Source organism: Ambystoma mexicanum, chromosome 2p (genome assembly GCF_040938575.1).
Source record: "Ambystoma mexicanum isolate Mex_15411 chromosome 2p, UKY_AmexF1_1, whole genome shotgun sequence".
Taxonomy (NCBI): Eukaryota; Metazoa; Chordata; class Amphibia; order Caudata; family Ambystomatidae; genus Ambystoma; species Ambystoma mexicanum.
The window spans coordinates 237,689,984-237,709,916 of NC_090923.1; the positions used below are offsets into that span (position 1 = coordinate 237,689,984).

General features: G+C 44.4%; 1 protein-coding gene across 3 annotated transcripts in view; it reads left to right on the top strand.

The window, feature by feature from the left end:
• CRBN (cereblon) overlaps positions 1 to 19,933 on the top strand; it is a 270,640-nt gene that overhangs the window by 223,104 nt on the left and 27,603 nt on the right. For all 3 annotated transcript variants that reach the window (XM_069643518.1, XM_069643516.1, XM_069643519.1), the window contains one exon: positions 3,320 to 3,384. In XM_069643518.1, coding sequence (XP_069499619.1) covers positions 3,320 to 3,384 — 65 coding nt within the window. The remainder of the gene's footprint in view (positions 1 to 3,319; positions 3,385 to 19,933) is intronic.

Here is a 19,933-nt window from a genome sequence, read left to right on the forward strand (position 1 = left end):
TCACACCTACTAGTCCCTGGGAATCAAACTCTCTCTCTCCCCCCTCACTCTCTCACGTGGCCAGGGCACGGCCATCGCCTTTGGATCCAGACCCTGAGGGTGGAACAGTGTGGGAGGATCACCGGGGGGGGGCTTCGAGGAGTGGCGGTGAGGCGACCGATGGTAAGATGCAGTTCCCTTTCCCGTACACCTGACCCATCCTATTTTATATTATTCTTCAACCCCCTTGCCCCCCTTTCTACACAAACACTGGGCAGAGGAAGACGGTTACTGACAGTAAAGAGGCTAGCCCTTACACATCTCAACGGACATGTCCCACTAATCGAGTCAAGCAAAGTCAGACACTTTACTTTAAGTGCATACATCTGATTCCAATTAGCTCTCCTCACACGAAAAGGCAGAACATAGATATACACTCTCTGAGCAAAGTGGAACGCTAGCAAGAGAAGAAATTTTGGGGCGAAGGCGACCCTACTGGAGCAGAGCATTGAACCGAGGGACGAGGGCAAAGGGTAGAGAACACCAGGAGTTCTCTACACAAGGTCGCTTTCTCCAAAAGGCTGCGAAAACACGTGGAGAAGGCCAAATAGCAGACAAGAAGATTGTATTGTGTTTCAAGGGTGCCAGCAGTACCCACAACCTTGACTCGTGAAAAACTGCAAAGACAATAAAGAAACGCACACAGCCGGTGAGTTGGCAAGCGACATGAGACAAGTGTGTGTTAAGGGAAGATTGAAGTGGCAACAATATATCGCACAATTCAAGGCTGATCGCATGTGGATGGGACTTGATGGAAGGCAGAACTGTGGTGAATTACTGATAGCTGTGAAACTGAGCTAATGAGTAGCGGAGTAGTCCGGCGAAAGGAAGTAGCACACTTGAAAGTCTCTGTGAAAGGTGAACGGTTTTTGTTTGATGAAGTGTTCAAAATGAACCCCAAAAAAGGGGTTGTGGGAGTAAAAAGGTGAACATTGAACTTGTGTGCTTAACAAATCGAACTACCCAGACCTAGAGACACTGGGGCAAATAACACAAGAGTGTGAGCTAAAGGGAAAGTCATAGTGGTCCTTGGAGGTCTGTAGTAAAAGCCACGCGCATTCGAAAGTGTTCAACATCTGGAATAGGTCTGAGTCCGACTGAGACCAGAAGGATGTGAATTAAGCTTAGGGAAGGGAACCCCTGCAAGTCTGGTTTGAAACATCCGAGCCTGACCGAGGGAGACTGGTGCGAACTTTTTAAACTGCGTTTAGAAAGCTGGAAAGAGACTTTGATGTGGAAGGTCAAGTGAGCCTCGATTCACGTTTCTAACTGCCTTTGTTTTGAGAACCTGAGTCAGTGTGCCATTCTATCTACAGGGACCACTTATTTTTTTTTTTTTACAAGAGGTAGGTAGGATTTGTTAGTATAGGCCATTTCGATTTGACAGACTCAACTGTTTTAATTTATTATTTGATGATCGAGACTACTCCCATCCTAGATCTAGGGCAACGTTTTTCCAAACCCCGAAAATTGAATAAAGGTTTTGCGATTTGTACCTTTGTGTCAGTGTCATACCATGCCTCCCTTACACACGGTAGTATTGTTGTACAGCTGAGGCGCATCTCTTCAGCCACTAAGCAGTGAGGATGGTCGCTGCTCAGCGTGGGGTCATGGATAGAAATGAGGATTTGTTGGTCAGGAGTTAAATGCAGCTCCTGAGTATCTTGCACTGCCCAATAAGCAGGAGCTACCTCTTGGAAACGAGAAGCTAATACGTAGCGTGTTGCAAATATAGCTTCCATGTGTGGGGAAAAATGTCACGTTTTGACCATTATATATTTTGACCCATGCTGGATTAACTGTGTTCTAGATGTGTCTATTGCATATTTAGAGACGGACCCAAACGCCCATTGAAAATGTCATGTATGCTTGTATAGCGCCAGTTGGCCTGGGTATTTAAAAGTAGCTCCAACAGCTGTTGGTGTCAAGCTAACCAGGCTCTTCTAGGCTACAGGCAGGAGCTAAATAGCTCCCAGCTCCTGTCCATTTTGAATCCTGGGGGGGATAAATTAGCATACCTGTTTCTTTCCTCCCCTCCCCATTGTCATCCATAGGGTAACATTGGTCATACAATCCTTGACCCTAACTAACTCTGTCCTAGCCTCTGGTCTTTGAACTTGGGTTAGGGGTCCTTTAGAAGGTCTTAACTGGTGAATAGGATAGAGTGGGGTAAATCCTTATTTAGCAATTGTCCAAAGCATTACCACAGCATAATCTCTGATTACCTTACCCCAAGAAGCTATATATTGGAACTTGTGACGTTCGGGCTCAAGGCCCCATTCCATCTTATGGTTGGACTTCATAGAGGGAAGCTGTACTTGAGCTTATCCTGACTATTTGTACCTATTTTTCCTTGCATCTTAGCTCTCTGTGTACTTACTAGTTAAATGATTCATATGCAATTCTATTCTCCTAATGGTGAATGTGTATATATGTTATATATGGTTTTGATTGACAGTACTCAACTGTGATTTTTAAAGGCCTAATAAACAACTATTTTGATATGCTTATTGTCTAACTTGAATTATTAAGTGTTCTGTGTAGACTCATGGTTTCCCTACAATATTCGCACTTTTCCTGAGACTAAACTTTCATTGCTTGCCTACCTTACATTGATTGGGTTTTTGCTAACCTCAACCTCTTCCCTGTTTTACCATAAATAGGGTGGCTTTCCAAAATCCTCCCACCAGGGATGATTTTGGAAATCCATCTTAACACTTACCAATATTGTAAAAAAAAAAGCTGCAGTGCCCAGCAACCTTAACATGTAAGAACTGTCACTAGTTCTTAACTAGTGACAGCCAATGCTCTGGGTTAGGGAACCCAATCTGCAACAAAATGTGTCTATAGTATGGGCCACATCAGACATCACATTAAAATGGAATGGCAGTCTTCAGTGAGGCATTGGAAAAATTAATCTCCCCTCACAGCACAGCACCTGGATAGAGAAAGCAGGATGTGATGAGTGTATAGATGTTAGGTAATGTGGGTTATTCTAGAAACCGACTTCTCCCTCCTTCAAATCACTGCTGATCTCCATCCTCCTTTATGAGTAGCATACTTGTTGCAACTTTCGCAGAGAAGCATTTGTACATTCTGCCTGCTCTTAACCTCATATCCAGTACAGCATGTCTGTGTATGAGTTCCATTTACATTACAACCATCTGTCTGCTTTAGCAGCGTCTCTCTGTGATTACAAAAGTATGCTTGACAATTTCTGCAAAGTGCATTTGCCTTAAAGGGAAGTACCGGTAATATCCTTTCAATTGCTTTTTTGCAGTGCACTTCCCTCTGTTGTAAACAGTGCGCAGACACAGAAATCACAACCAAGAATGAAATATTCAGGTGAGCGATGAGGAATGGTTGAATGATTGAAGAATGTTGCTTCCTACTTTCCTTAACTTCGTTTCCTTCGGTTCCCCACCCCTCTCACTACTAATCTTTCTCCCTGTTAATATGCTTTTCTTTCTTTTCCCCCACTCAAGCTTCAAAATGCCATTGCTGCTGCTTCCCTCTTGAATCCCTTCTCTTATCTATGCAGCATATCCTTGTACTATGGCCTTTCATTCTCTTCTGGTAATCCAATATTCTACCCATTTTAAAATAGAAAAGTGTTCCTTTACTCCCTCGTACTATTGCCCTCTTTCTCTTCCTTTTCTTTCTAAACGTCTTGTATTGATTGTTCAACTTTCTACCTTCTGGCCTGTCCACTCAACAAACTGCTGGTTTGCACAGCCATTTTCTCACATAATCTTGTACCTCTATGCCAGTGGTCTTCAAACTTTTCTGTCCCAAGCCCACACACCCCCCTTTGCGGACAAAGTTTTGAAGTCGGGGTCCTTCGCAGGCTCCTGAGTCTCCTAAGGGAGTGAAAATGGAGTTCAATTTCAGGCATTTATTTTATTGAGTGGCACTACCCCAACGAGGAAGAGAGAGTTGAGAGGTTTTCATATCTGGTGAGAGAGTTGAGGCAGCCTCACATCCCAGGTTATTTCATTTCAGAATCATGGAGTGTGAGCATACATCCCAGATAGACAGCATATAAATGTTCGTTATTATGGATGGGATTTACAGAGTATAACTCGGCCACAGACTCCTTCACTTCATTATCACTTTTTAAAATTCCTTGTCACTGCCTCCTTTTCTGTTAATCCCTTCCGTATCGCACTTCTTCCTTACAGTCTCTGCCATCTTCATCTGCTGTCCTCTCTCTTACTAACTGCACCTTTTTTGTGTCTTCCTCCTTTCTCTCTGGGCTGGACTGCCATTTTCTGATTCTCATATCTTACCACTTGCAATATCCTTTTCCTTCTCATCCCCTCAAATTGTTCCCACTCCCCATTCTCCCTCCCCTTCATCCCTCCCATTTTGGCTATCCTCATCCTCCAGTTCTGTCCCTTTTTGCTCTGGCCCTGTGCCCATTTGATCTTGGCTTTCCAAACCTCTCATTCTGTCTCTTGGCTACATATCATTATTTAGGTGTATTCTCTTTCTTTGCTCTGACTGTTTTGTTTCTCATTCCCATAGGCTCTGTCCTCTATCACCCCCTTTAAGTTCTCTCCCCATTCTTTCCTCTCACATAGTCTTTGACTCCACCTGTATTCCTTGCTTTCCCATTCTGACACTCCTTCTCACTCTCCCCTTCTTATTGTCTCATTCCATCTCCCTCTTATTCTGTATGGAGACCCCTTCTTTCCCGCCCCCCCTTCTTTCCCGCCCCCCCCCCCCCTTCTTTCCCCTCATGGTCGGGTCCCACTCCTTTCCCCTCATGGTCGGGTCCCACTCCTTTCCCCTCATGGTCGGGTCCCACTCCTTTCCCCTCATGGTCGGGTCCCACTCCTTTCCCCTCATGGTCGGGTCCCACTCCTTTCCCCTCATGGTCGGGTCCCACTCCTTTTCCTTCCTGTTAGGCAAGATTGTATGCAGTACCCTTTGGGTACACTACAACAACCCTGACCTCCTGGAAATAGGAACCCAACCTTGGGTATAAGTCTGTACTACACAGGTTGGTAGCGTATTTGAGCAGCCAGGCTTAAGAGGGGTCAATGTGAGCTGTAGGGGAGTTACACAGAGATTCACAGTAACACGTATTCAAATAAACTCATACACGCAAGGTTTCTTGCTTAAACAATTATTAATTTAACAGTCAGTTTCAGTAAGCCTTCTTCAGAAGGGGAAATATAATAGTAACACACAAATGCACTCCAAAATACACACTGAGTTTCCCTAAATCAGCAAATACCCATTTGGAATGGCACACAGACACTGCCTACACCCTTAGGTGACTTCAATAGTTAGGACACTGTGGACATTAATATATCACTGTTGCATTTAGGGAAATACTTAGGAGTATGTCAAAGAAAAAGATTATTCGAATAAAACACGAGATCTCACAAATATTCTGAAGCAGGTAAGTACTTTTGATAACCCCCAAGTCAAATTAAATTAACCCCTTCCTGGAAGGAGGGCTAAACGCAGATTCGGAGGTAAGAAGTTATTCAGGGAGCCAGGCCAGGCCAAACTCAATTGGACAAAAGTCTAGGTGAGCTGAAGCAATTGTTGCAGGTAGGTAAGTCTTGCACAATGTTTTAGAAGTCTTTGTAGAAAAGAAGAAATCGAAGTAGGGCCACAAGCGGATTAGGATTGTGAGGTAAAGAAGCTGATGCCAACTCTACTGAAGCAACCAAGACAAGACTCCACTGAGAACAAGTGAGGTTACACAACAAGAGGTAAAATCTCTTAGACTGTACAGTACCTTAGGTTAGAAGAAAACTGTTTGTGGCTTCTGTTCCTGTGCAACTCTGCAGATCCTGTGTTCCTGGGCCCCAGTCGTGGGGATAAGAGGGAGGACGTCTGCACTACAATGGGATGGTCTGCGACAGAAAGCACTAACTTCTATTCAGTGCCACTTTGTGGTTTTAGCTCCTCCCGGCTAAGCAAATAGCACCACCGCAGACTCTTGGCTGTTGAGATGGGCTTTCCTTGCATCTGAGGTCCAGCACTCTGTTGGGGTGGCTCATGCTCGGTCAGTCCTGCTTCCTGGGAGTCCAGAGGATCTTCCCGGAGCTCTTGGCCAACTTAAAAGCAACGCACACAATCTAGTGTTCCTCTCCCTGGCTCTTCATTTTCCAGCAGCAAACACAGTGGAAATGCAACCAGCTTTGAGAGGATGCCCAGTTGGCTTACTTTGGAGTTGATTGATCCCACCAACTCAAGGGGAGAAGTCGTCCTTGCAGGGCTTCTCTAGCCAAAACAAATTCAGAGCTTCAGCACAGCAATAGGGCTTCACCGGGCAAACCAACTGTCCAGGAGTTGCAGCATGCGTCTCTTCCAAGTTCTTCTTCGGATTCCTTCGCCCAGTGGTCAACTATGCATTCCAATCCAAAAACCCTTGACTTTTATGCAGGTTTCTCCCATTCATTCGAGCCTAGCTGTCAGTCGCCCAGTAGGGTGGCTTTCCGGACAGTGAGCCGACCAATCACCTAAGAGAGCATTTCTGTCTTCTATGAGACTAAGCACAGGGAGTTTCGGGCACCTCCCTCGCTTTCTGCCCCCGACAGACACCCTGGAGCCAGAGGCGGGCTTCACTCATGAATCCCGCCAAAGACAAAACAAAGGGACCAAACCTTAAATCTCAAGAAGGACCTTTCCACAAAGAAATGGCGAAAAAAGACGACCAGGGCCATTTGGACAAAAATGGCAACCTTGGGTGTTTTACTGCAGCTGCAAACGCAGCCCGCCGTAAAAGCACACCATGGTAGTTAATGTTACGCTCATCTGGTTCCCACAGGGGCGTAGATCGAACCCCGACAGCTGCGGCCTCCACCAGCGTGAAGCGTAGGGCAGAGATGACCGTCTGGACGGACCCCCTCAGTCTTGTAAGCTTGACTCGTAGAAATATTCTCCTTATGTTTTTGATTGGTGAGCTCTCCATCCTGCAGATGCTGTGGGCTGGTGAAAATGGAGCGGCGCTGCAGCTGGGCTGCTACGCGTGCAGAAGAACGTCCCTTCAGGCTCGGAGTGATGCAGGATCCGAAATCAGGTGAGGAATCGGATTAAAGTCTGTAATCTAACCTCTTCTCCTATTTTCCCTTTCTCTCCTAGGGGCTCCGTGTTGGAGGCGGGCGTGGCTGAAGGCTGGATGCAGGTTTGCAGACACGGTGAGCGTTACGCTGCTAAATGCAGAATAACGCGAAGCGTGTGTTGTAGATCGGGTGTGGTTTAAATAGCTTCAAAAGTAGTCCCAGGTAAACAGTCCCTAGAACCACACCCGAGTGAAAAAGTAGTCCTTGTGGAAAAATAGTCCCTCCAGGTCTCACGTTGGCCTGGATGCATGTGCAGCATGGTCTGCCTCAGGTAAGTGATGATTATGAGCCTGGCGCCTTTGGTGCCAGGACTGATTTCTACTATGAGCCTGGCGCCTAAGGAACCAGGACTGAACCCAGATAGCCCCTAGCCGGGGCTTCTGAGGTTTAAACAAATGTCCGGATGCCTGCTTCCGGGGCGGATGGGCTCGGTCTAGCTGCCCGGGGGTAGGCATCATGACAGCACTCACTCCATAGACCCACCCTCCCCAATCCCCCACCCCCCCAAGGCCCCTCCTAAGGTTGTTCTTCCTCTGGGCCCTGGTTTGTCTGGGAAGTTCCAGTGGAATTTCTTCACTAATCGAGGTGCATGGACGTGGTCACTGGGTTCCCATGATCTTTCCTGTGGTCCGTAACCTTTCCAATCGATTAAATAAAAAAGTTTAGATTTAACCATCTTAGAGTCCAAGATATCTTTTACCTCGAATTCAGGTTCAGGATGGGATCAGGTGGCTTGGCTAATCTTGTTCCGGGTTGAACTGGTTTTAGAAGTGAAACATGGAAGACGGGATGGATCCGCATACTAGAGGGCAATTCTAATTTAACTGCTACCGGGTTGATAATTTTTTTAATGGTGTAAGGCCCCAATTATCTAGGATTAAAAGTTTGAGTCCCTTTTAGGGGTATGTGTCTGGTTGCCAGCCAAACTTGGTCTCCAATCTGATAATGGGGAGTGTCACTTCTATGCTGATCGGCATTCTTCTTTTACTTTTTTCAAATGTTCAGTTGCTTCCTTAAAGGCTTGAGTAATAGTAGAATGCAGATGAGTCACTGCCGGCATTTCCAAGTGTTGAAGTGAATCAAGTTCTGAGGTTCGAGGATGATGGCCATAAATGTTATAAAAGGGGCTTTGTCCGGTTCCTGAATGTACTGAGTTATTGTATGCGTATTCGGCAATCCATAATATATCCTTCCAATTGCCCTCGGTCTGATGTAACATGCAACGTAGGTATTGTTCCAGAGTCTGGTTGGTCCTTTCCGTCTGACCATCGGTCTGGGGATGGTGACTAGTAGATAACCTCACGTCGATTTGCGCTAGTTGACAACATTTCTTCCAGAATTGCGAAATGAATTGACTACCTCGATCTGACACCAATACAGAAGGAAATCCATGTACTCGAACAATGTTTTCAAGGAATTCCTTGGCCAAGATTGAAGCGGAATGTAAGCCCTTTAAAGAAATAAAGTGAGACATCTTGGAAAAAAGGTCAACAACTACTAGAATGGTGTTAAACCCATTACATGGAGGTAAATCTGTAATAAAGTCTAGGGACAAAGTGTGCCAAGGTGTAGACGGAATGTCCAAAGGCTGTAAAAGACCGGCTGGTTTCTTCTTCTGACTTTTGTTTTGGGTGCAGATCCCACAAGACAACACAAATGACTTTGTCCTTTCGCCAGGTGGCCCACCAGAATTGTTTTTTAATTTTAGCTTCAGTCTTGGCAATACCTGGGTGTCCTTCCATCAAGGCATCATGGTAATTGGAGATTACCAGTTCTTGCAGTTCCTTGTGTGGTAAAAACAGACGCCCTTGATAGTAGTGTAACTCATTAATGACTGAATAATCTGGGCCTTTTTTTTCCAGTCCTGCAGGACTGTTGAATCGAAATGTTGTTGAATCTTTAAATGAATGTCTTCCAAAGTCTGTAAAGTAGTTACGCCGAGGATTCTTTGTCCTGGAATTATGGGTACTGGTTCTGGGTTCGAAAATGCTTCTCCCATTCCTATTCGGGATAAGGCATCTGCCTTACCATTCTTGCAACCAGGTCGATAAGTAATCACGAAATCGAATTCGGCAAAGAATAGCGCACATCGAAGTTGACGAGATGATTGGGCCTTGACTGTTTTTAAATACTGCAGGTTCCTGTGGGCAGTGTGATGGTGTGCCTAGCACCGAGAAGGTAATGTCTCCAAGCTTTGAAGGCGGATTTGATGGCTAACAATTCTTTATCGGTAACGGCATAGTTTAATTCGGGGGCTGAAAACTTTCTGGACCAAAAGGCTACAGGATGAAGTTGATCGGTTTCGGGATCCTTCTGGGACAGGGCAGCCCCCATGGCTAGACTGGACGCATCTGTTTCAACTATGTATGGAAGTTCGGGACGTGGATGCTTCAAGACAGGTGCTGATGTGAATTTCGACTTCAACTCTTGGAAGGCTCTTTCAGCCTCTTCGGTCCACAAGAAGCGTTTGTTTTTTCGCAAAAGTGCTGTGATGGGGTGTACGACCTGTGAGAAGTCTGGAATAAATCTGCGATGGAAATTAGCAAATCCGAGCATGCTTTGTACCCCTTTAACTGAATTGGGTGATGGCCATTTGAGGATTGCATCCACTTTTCGAGAGTCCATTCGGACTCCTTTTGGAGTCGAGATAAATCCTAGGAATTCTACTTCCGTGGTATGAAAAACGCCTTTTTCCAGTTTTGCAATTAACTTGTGCTGACGTAGTTTCTGAAAGACTGCTCGAACGTGCTTAACATGATCTGATTCTGAGGAAGAGTAGACTAGAATGCCGTCAATGTAAACGACAACACATACGTCGATGAGTTCACGAAGGACATAGTTCATAAAATACTGGAAGGCTGCTGGTGCATTGCACAACCCGAAGGGCATCACCTGATATTCGAACAATCCGTATTTGGTGCGGAAGGCAGTTTTCCATTCGTCGCCCTTCTTTACTCGTACCAAATGATATGCCCCTCTGAGATCTAATTTAGTGTAAATGCAAGCATCCTTTACCTGGTCTAGTAACTCTGGGATCAAAGGTAATGGGTATCGGTTCTTTACAGTAATCTGGTTTAATGCGCGGTAGTCTATACATGTTCTAAGGTCACCCTCCTTTTTCGGTACGAAGAACAAAGCTGAGGAAACGGGGCACTTCGATGGACGAATGAAACCATTAGCAGGGTATTGGTCTAGATATTGTTGTAGGTGCAGATTTTCGGGTTCCCTGAGGGCGTAAATTCTGCTGCATGGGGGTTGTGCACCGGGGATGAGGTTGATTTGACAATCGTATGATCTGTGAGGCGGTAAGGTATTTGCCTGTTCTTTTTGGAAAACATCCTGCAATTCTTGGTATTCCTGAGGTAACTGCACGACTGGGGTAGTGACTGTGGCCAGGCCTTTGTTCAGGGGTTTTTCCAGGTAGCAGGTGTGTGCACAATCCGGGAAAGTTATTCTCTTCTCTCGCCAATCAATACAAGGATTATGTGTTTCTAACCAAGGTATCCCCAGTATTATTTGGAACTGTGGGGCTTTGATTAAGTCAAACACAATAGTCTCTCGATGCCCGTCCTGACCCAGCATGTCATCTCTGTAGTGGAATGAGTTACAGGCCCTGAGGCAATTTCAGTTCCATCGACTATGGTGACGACATCTTTTTGCAGAGAGATAGATTCATCCTAGAAGCCAATTTATGGTCCATATAGTTTCCTACGGCCCCGTTATCGATATATGCCCTTGCTGTGTGCGTACGTGATGGGAGTCTAGGATCAATGAGGACCATTGGTATGATTATATGCGAGGTCTGAGTGTCCTTCTTCAAGCTCGGCAAGCAGACCTCTATGCTTGTCGGGCGTGGTCCTTTCCCGATTCAGGCTCCGTTTGATTTCTAACAGCTACTCCAGCTACTTTCTTGGATGGTTTAATTGGTCAATCCCTTAGAAAATGTCCTGAAGCCCCACAATAAAGGCACAATTGCATTTGTCGTTTTCTTTCTCTCTCTTTTTGCGTTAAGGGTCCCTTAACCCCCCCCCCCCCCCCCCCCGAGCTGCATACGTTCTGATGTGTCAGTTCCTTTGGAGGTAACATGTGGTTTGACCAGAACTCGATTCTCGAATTTAGCTCGATCAGCCTTTCGATTCTGGAGTCGGTGGTCTAACTGGACTACTAAGTCTATATATTCTGTGCAATCCTGGGGTGGGTTCACCACTTGGGCCAAAACATCTTTGAGTTCACCCCAAAGCCCACGATGAAATAAAGTAATTCTTTTCTCCTCTGGCCAGCCGGTTTCTACCACTAACCTGTTGAAGGTTGCGATATAGGTTAGCAGATCCTGAGTGCCTTGTCGTAGGGATAAAAGTTCGTTATCCAGGGCCTGACCCTGCGAATGCCTGGCAAATAGCTTTTCCATACTCGATTGAAAACCTTGAAAATCTCGAAGAAGAGGGTCATCCTGGATGAGCAGCAGGATTGACCAATCTGCTGCCCTGCCACTAAGGCAACTCAGTCCAGGGTGCCTAAATCCCCCTCCGCCCCTCCTAAGTACCCCAGGCAGAGTGGCACCACTTTGGAGGGCTTCTGTGGAGAAGCCCGCCAAAAGGTGGAACAAAGGGCTCGACTTGGGTTGGAGTCACAGAAGAGAACACAAATGCCGTTTTAGAACTGAGTTTTGGCAAAATACACCAACCGGAGAATTAATATTAATTAAATAAACCGGCGGTATGTTCGAGGCTATCGTAATTAAATAAAGATAGTAGCCTCGAACAATGGGAAAATCTCATAGAGAAATATTCGCGGTTGAATATAAAAAGTAGTATCCACTGCCACCAGCCAAAACTCGATCAGGGGGGACGGAGACGTGCCCCCTCGACTAACAGACCCCGGGCAATTTAATTGCCCCAGCCGGTACGTGCACAATATTATGGTTTGTACTGGTTCTGTTCAGAATTTAAGACTAGTAAAGTCAATGATGAATTTACAGACCCTGGGAGACAGTAGGTCAGTCCCAGGGTATGGAGTCTATACTGGGGAGTCACTATGACACCCCTGTGTTACTGCACTGAGGGTGCTGTGTGACACATCACAAAAACAAATGAAGTCCTATGGAGTAAAAGACCCCATAGCCCATTAAACACATCTAGAATCAAAAACACACTCAAATCATGTCCAAGAGTGAGGGTAAAAGAGTCTCACTCTTGGCAGGAGAAAAAAATAAACCCCAAAAATCCAGCAAAGCTGCTGGGGGCCTCATTAGGTTAGGAAATTCAGCCTAAACAGAGAATTCTCCCTAACAATGAGAAAGGCAGGGAACACCCAATCTGCTTCATCAGCAGGAAGCTGAAGGAACCTGAGACAAGGTGGGCAACCATAGGACGAGAATGTTTGCCATTGTGTGGTCTTTGAAAAAGTTTAGACCATACTTGTATGGATCTCCTTTTGTGATTCAAACATACCACCAACCCTTGAGATGTTTATGCAGATGAAGGGGGAGAATCCTAAATTGTTAAGGTGGTCAATCAGCCTACAGGGTTTTGATTTTACCATTTGAACGCAGGTCAGGGTATAATCACCAAAATGCTGATGGTCTCTCCAGAAAGTATGGCTGACTGGAGTAAGGAGATTCATCCAGGGGTGGATTAAATCCTCCTGTCCCTTAGTCTGGGGGGGACGAGTGTTAGGGAGAATTCTCAAAAATGTGCTAATTCCCTCTACCTTAGGAACACCCTCTACCTTAGGAACAACGTAGCAACTTTGCTGGATTTTGAGGACTCCATTTTATTTTAACCTGGAGCGAGTGAGACCCTTTTCCCACTCTCTCTCATGTATTTTAATGTGATTTTATACGCTGTTTCTTTTTGGTGATGGAGTCTAACCAACTCCATAGGTATCATCTTTTACAATTGTCACAAAGCACCTTCAGTGCAGTGCAACAGGGAAGTCTTCCAGATTTCCCAAGCTTTAAATACCTTCTCTGGGATCAACTACTGTTCCCCAGAGCAGTAAAGTTATATTGGCTTTACTTAGGGTGTGCTGGGTCTAGCAGGTACAATGCTATCTTACAATAGAGTGCTGGAGGGGTTACTTAGTATCCCCTGTGTCTAAATGCTCATCTAACATTTTGTATGTTACCCTTTCCTCAATTGACTGGCTGGTGGCAGTGGTTTTGTTTTGAACTACCTAGGTTTGTATTTACCGCGACCACTTGCGGACCTGGTTAATGTTAACCACGAGAGCCATCTTTTTCAAAATGGCGTCCTGCCATCCTTGTTAAAATGGTGCTGTCTTCTTTTTTCGGAAGGTCTTTGTGGAAAGGTCCTTCTAGAGTTTCTCTGTGCTCCAAACCAGGTTTGGTCTCTTTGTTCATTCGCCTTTGGCGTGCTTCAGGAATGAAACCCGCCTCTGGCTCCAGAGTGTCTGGGGTAGGCAGGAAGTGAGGGAGGTGCCCGAAACTCTGTGTGCTTAGTCTCCTAGGAGACCTGAATGCACTTGGTGGTGGTTGGCTGGCTGGCTTCCTGATTGGCTGACTGTCCGGCAAGGACAGCTAGGCTGGATTGAATGGGAGAGAACTGAATAAAAGGCGAGTCTCTTGGCTTGGAAGGCGGAGTCGACCACTGGACGAAGGAACCGAAGAAGAGCTTGAAGAGGGCAACTGCTGCAACTCCTGGACCGTTGGTTTGCCCGGTGAAGCTCTGCTGCAGTGACTTCTTCTCAAGTTTGCATCGACAGAGAAGCCCTGCACGGACGATTTCTCCATTTGAGTTGGTGGGACCCATCAACTCCCAAGTAAGCCACCTGGACACCCATCTCGGAGCTGGTGAATTTCCTCCGAGTTGCTGCAGGAAACCGTAGAGCAAGGGAGAGGGACACCAGATTGTGTGCGTTGCTTGTAAGCTGGCCTAAAGCTTTTGGAAGATCCTCCGGACTCCCACGAAGCAGGACTGGCCAAGCCTGACCCCCCTCGGAGTGTGTGACCTCGGATGTGAGGAAAGTCCTCCTTGACAGCCAGGAACCACGCTTATTGCTATTTGCTGTACCACAAGAAGCTGAAACGTGAAACAGCCACTGAAAGCAAAGTTTGCTGTACCCCAACGTCCTCCCTCTTATCCCCACGACTGAGGCCCAGGTACAGTGAGATCTGCAGAGCTGCACAGGACCAGAAGTCTTCAGCTGCATCTTTTCTTCTTTACCAAGGTACTGTAAAACAAGTCTAAGAGAACTTACCTCTTACTGTGGAAGTGCTTGTAACTTCTGCAACTCACAAGTCTAATCCGCTTGTGACCCTACATTTGATTCTTCTTTTTATCAAAGACTCCTAAGAACTTGTGCAAAGACCTTTACATGAAGTGCTGCATCCTATACAAAGACTTTGGCCTATTGACTTTGGCTTAACCTATTGAATTGAATGACTCTTCTAAATGCTATCTGAAAGTATTTGCCCTGCTTATGAAAATGTGTAACTTCTTGTGTTCTAATAACCTTTGCCTTTTACTTAACTTTAAAGAGTATTCCTAATGCCAACAGTAAGGTATTAATGTACCCGGCACCCTTGTTACTGAAGTCACCTGTGGGTATAGGTTGTGTGTCTGGGCCAGCCCAAAAGGGCCTTGTCTGATTCAGAAACTCAAAGTGTACAGTATTGAAGTATATTTGTGTTACTATTCTGTTGCTCCCATTTGAAGAAGGCTTTATAACTGACTGATACATTATTAATTGTTTATGCAATAAACCTTGAGTGTAAGAGTTTATTTGAATACCTGTAAGTGTGAATCTTTGTTTACCTCCACTACAGCTCACATTTCCCCTCTTGCGATAAGCCTGGCTGCTCAACACGCTACCAAAACTGTGTAGTACAAGCTTATACCAAAGGTTGGGTTGCCTATACCTGTAGTGCTAGTTGTTTGCAATGTTCCCAGAAGGTACTGTATTCACACTTTGCCTAACAATGAACATTCCCCCACCAGTTTCAGACCACACAATACACAACACCTCAATACATCGATGCAATTACCTGTGTTCACCAACCCACTATTTTTTGATCGGCTCTTGGTTCCACATATGCTCAGTTTGCCCTCCTTGAGTTTCTGGGCACTCCGGCCAACTCTCCCCTCTGACGAAATTGTCTCTCCTGGGCCCAGAGAGATCACAGGAAGTGTGCCTGGTAGCCCTTGCTCCTGGCCACAGAGCAGCAGGAATCCATCTTAGCTCTGTGGTTTTGGAGAGCTTTTCAGGAGCCAGAAGAAGACTGTATAACGCTGCGTTGAGTGTCCTGTCTTCATGACAAGAAATTCAGCGACTGGGATTTGGCTACAGATCCTGAAGTCGCCACCGCTGCAAACGTCTTCTGTGCTGAGTAAACCACGTGACAAACCGCTTACCTAGAGCCTTCCCCGTGATCTATGCTGCAAAAGTCCTTCCAGTGTCCTGTCTTATGTCTTCATGATAAAGGAATTCAACAAACAGATGTTTGGCTGCAGATCCTGAAGTCTTCTTGCTGCAACTCTTCTTCCTTGCTAGGTACTGTGTTGGCTGGGGTATTTACCTACCTTAAGCCTTTGTTATTTATGTGATGCTTTGGGATGTTCTTGTCCTGTCATCCAGTTCACCCAGGCCCACTGCTGGAATCCTCCTAGGGTGTCTTCTCTGAAGTCCCTGGACTCTAACTAAAGTGAACTACTTACTTGTTTGAAAAGTCTTCCACACAAACTCTACTTTTGCCTGCAGCAAACCCTATCTCTCCCTGCCTACAGCTGCCACCTAGAATACTAGAGTCCCACTTCTGCCTCTGAGAGAACTCATGCAATAGACTATGGAAGTACTCGATAAGTAAAGGATTCTGTCTTGAAAAATATAACAAGTGTTTGGTTTGTAATTGTCACTCTGAGAGTGAGCAGTTACAAATGTTCTTACTTACCTTGAATGTGTGTTGCCATTCTGAAAAATGTATATATAAGGTTATTTTACTCATCTGTGGTTATGCCTCTTTCCCAAAACTAATGCTGGGGGGCTCACAAACAATTTCTTTCAGAGAATAGGTGTGCTTCCCCTGACTTGCTGTTAGCCTGTCTAGAATAAGTCTGCCTTCGGTTATACTTACTTTAAGTTGCTGATGGCTCCTTTTAAAACTGTATGGCTTTTACTTACCTTGAGTTAGCTGTGTGCCATCCTAAAATAAGTTATTGCTTACCTCAATCTGTGTTCCACTGATCTGAAAAGCAACTGTAGTAGTATATTACAACCTTGTAACATCCTTACTGTTCATGGCCTGTAAGAATGTCATTGTATATTCCTGTGTTCCCTCCCTTGCCTTGAAGCGCTTTGAAACACATTGTGTATAGGCGCTATATAAATTAAATAAACTATCATATCATAGGGTTTTACCTGCTTAGAATAGCTGTGCCCCATTCTTAAAGTGTTCTGTAGGTGTAGGTGACCTTGGTCTGCTGGTGCAATCCAAAATTAGTGTAAATAGTTCTTGCTTATATTAGACCGTGTTCCACTGAGCTATAAAGCAACTATAATTGTGTATTACACCAAAAGGGTCTTACTCACCTAGTATACCTGTGCTATCCAAAGTAGTTATAGGTATATACTATTCCTTGAATTTGTGTTCCACTATTTAGAAAAGTATCCTGGTAACAGGGTTGGTTGATTATGTGATTTCTTTGCCAAGTGTCGCTGCATAACTAGCAAGGTCTACTACCCTTGACTTATTGTAAAGTAATCTAACTGTAACTAATGGTTTTACTCCCCATTAATAGGTGTCTTATACTAAATGTGTATGAAAAGGTCTAACTTCCCTAGAATTACTGTTGGGTATTCTGAAGGTGTTATGCTTCGGTCTGTGTACCTTCAAGCATTCTGTTGTGTTTTCTAAATGTGTTTATGGCTCTATGACCAGTACTTACCCCAAGGCTTAGCTTGGCCTACTTGTATTTATAATAAACCTTTCTTTTTTATGAAACCTCTGGTTGTCAGTGTTTCTATTGAATCTTTGGTGTACTACATGTTCACTGTACTTTCCTACAGCCCTCGCTCCCTCCTAAAATAAGCCTGGCAGCTTTGTCTACGCTAGCATATACTCAAGTGGTGCAATCTTATACTAAGAGTGGCATTGTACTGTCTCACTTGAATGGTTCTACTAAGTCCTGTCCGGACAAAGATCACTTATAATATTCTTAAAATAGATAAACCACTGGTGAATATGTTCGGAAAAGCTTTTAGGATAACAAATCACTTGGTCAACCAAATTATATATGCAATCTTTTCAAACTCTTCATAACTTGTAACTTTTACCCAAGCCGGTGTTAAGAGTCCAACCATCAATGGTATGGGTCACTCAGAGTTCAGATGAGTCGCTGGGCCACCAGTGACCAGGGTCTAGGATGAAAAAGGCGGGAAGGCAAAGTACAGGGTCCAGAGAGGTTGCATCCAGCAGGAATCACTACTGTTGCAAGGAAGTAACAATGTTGGTTACCAAGAAGCTCTGGAAGGTTATGGTGACCCCCTGAAGAATTCCCCCCAAGGACCGATGTCCTAGGGCAGGTGGATTTCCCTCAAGAGCACAATGGGTTGTCCACCCCAATGTAACTCTATTGGGAACTGTAACTCCACAATCTAAACTATCTGCTGTGATACAAAGCTAGAACAAGAGTACATGTGCTAAGCTGCAGACCATTTTCACGAGCCTCTGCGCTGTTAGACCACTACAGTGGTGGCTGGCACAGCATAAAATCTCTTAAGCGTTGATATCTGACCTGACGTGCAGTGGTTCTTTCAGCAGTTATAATTCAGGAAGGACACCCTTGTTTTTTTTTTTATATAGCACACATATATGTTGGCATTTGTGGATCACACCTAACCCTAGGGCATCTGGGCGCTAATATTATTTTGAAGGTACATACGGTGTAAAGGCGTATCACTTAACAGTTGAAGTTCCATTTGGTAGTACAACACATTGCATACATACAAAGGTATCATTTTGCAGTTAGAATTGGCTAATAACATAAAGCTGCAGTAGTATTGTGAGGCATGAATATACAGAGTGATAGGAAAGGAGGTTTGATATATGAATATTGAATATGCTAAATAACTGCTTTAGAGCCCTGTGACAAACGTAAACATGCCGCAAAGCTAGAGAAAAGTCAAGGATTGGACAGTTTTATCAGACCAAGTAAGCATGTTTTAATAATAGGTTTGAAGTTGCTAAGTGCTGGGAAGCTATTTTGTTTGACACCAACAACTACCAGGATCTACTTTGACTTCAATTTCCAACTGGTACCCTAAGAAAATACATATGGTAAATTAACACTGGGTGTTTGAGAATTTGTCTAAATTAGGACTAATCTCGAAGACTCCTAAAGCTTAATGGGTCACATATATTTGGCCATAAGAATATATTTGAACTCTCGTGTAAGATTTGAAACTCACTAGGTGCTAGCTCCTTGTACCAAACTGATAGCAACCACTTATTGGGTGAGGCCAGATTCCCAGAAGTAGCTTTTATCTCCTGTTTAAGAAATCTTGTTCCAATCCCTGAGTGGTTGTATTGTCATATGTTAACGGAAATACATTTATTGATTTGGGAATAATTGAAGGCTAAGCCGGCTGTGCCAGGAATCAAACTTGAGAATTGTGGGTTGGCCTGTGACGCAAGTATTTAATTGCATTACCTAGAATAATCACCCTGGGATTTAAGTTGAACTACTGTACTGGTCTGGGAGAGAAGTAAGTCATCCAAACATTAATGTTAATGCAAGTGTGGGTAATAGTCTTTTAAGGATTAAAGTATAAATGGGAAATCACCATCTGTATACAAATGATGTCCAAGCTCAAAGAAAAAGAATTGGCGGTAAGAAGTATTGTGCACATTGCAAATGGAAGAGGTTTAAGGATAAAACCATTGGAAACGTCTGCATAGAGAAGAATGACCAGACAAAAAGACCAATTGGTTAAAACCAGAATGACCAGTAGACCAAGATCTCGGAGATCCGATATGTTTCACAGTGCTAAAGACAGCCAGCTGGTCGAATTTGAAGTATGGAGAAGCGCTTTAGGATGATGCAAGATAGTTTTAAATTGATGAAGGGCCTGTTGGAATCCAATGTGGTATTTGCTGTTCCTCTTCAGCAATCTGGTTGTCAGAATTACACATGACTGTTCTGCAGAATAGGTTACCTGTGTTCAACACTCATGTCCTTTCAGGAGCCTCTGAGAGACCCAGAGTGGGGTGATTAGCTTTGATTTCCCCAATCATCAACTGCTAATATGCTCTTAGACTGGTCTGACCTAAACCAATACCGTACGGTTAGTTAATTCTCCAAAGGTCGCACTGTCGTGTGGGAGAGGAAAGGTGAGTAGGAAGCAAAACGCTCTGAATATTGAAAAGGATGGCTCTCTGAGTCAAAATAGTTTGAAGAACATGTATTCCTTAAGTTTATTCTGGTTTAAGTTATTTTATTGTATAAGTTGACTCCACCCAAATAATGGTAATTCACAAACCGCACAATTCACAACAGACATCAGCGTGAACAAGTGTTTCTAGCAAATAGATATTTATGAGAACATCCATTTACTAGAGTTTATTTTTCAATTCAGTAGTCTTTGCAATTAAACTGGATAAAAGGATGGTAGCTTGCCCTCCATCATAAACAATAGTATTCTTCAACCTTTCTTCCTTATTGGAATTGAGGTCCCCTTTTACATCAAGTAGTTTAGCTGCCTCCTCGCCCTAACTCCACCCTTCAAGAAGACTGCTGGCCTTTCAAGGAATTGAGTTGCTGCACCTTCTACCTATGAGAGTACAAGATGTCAAT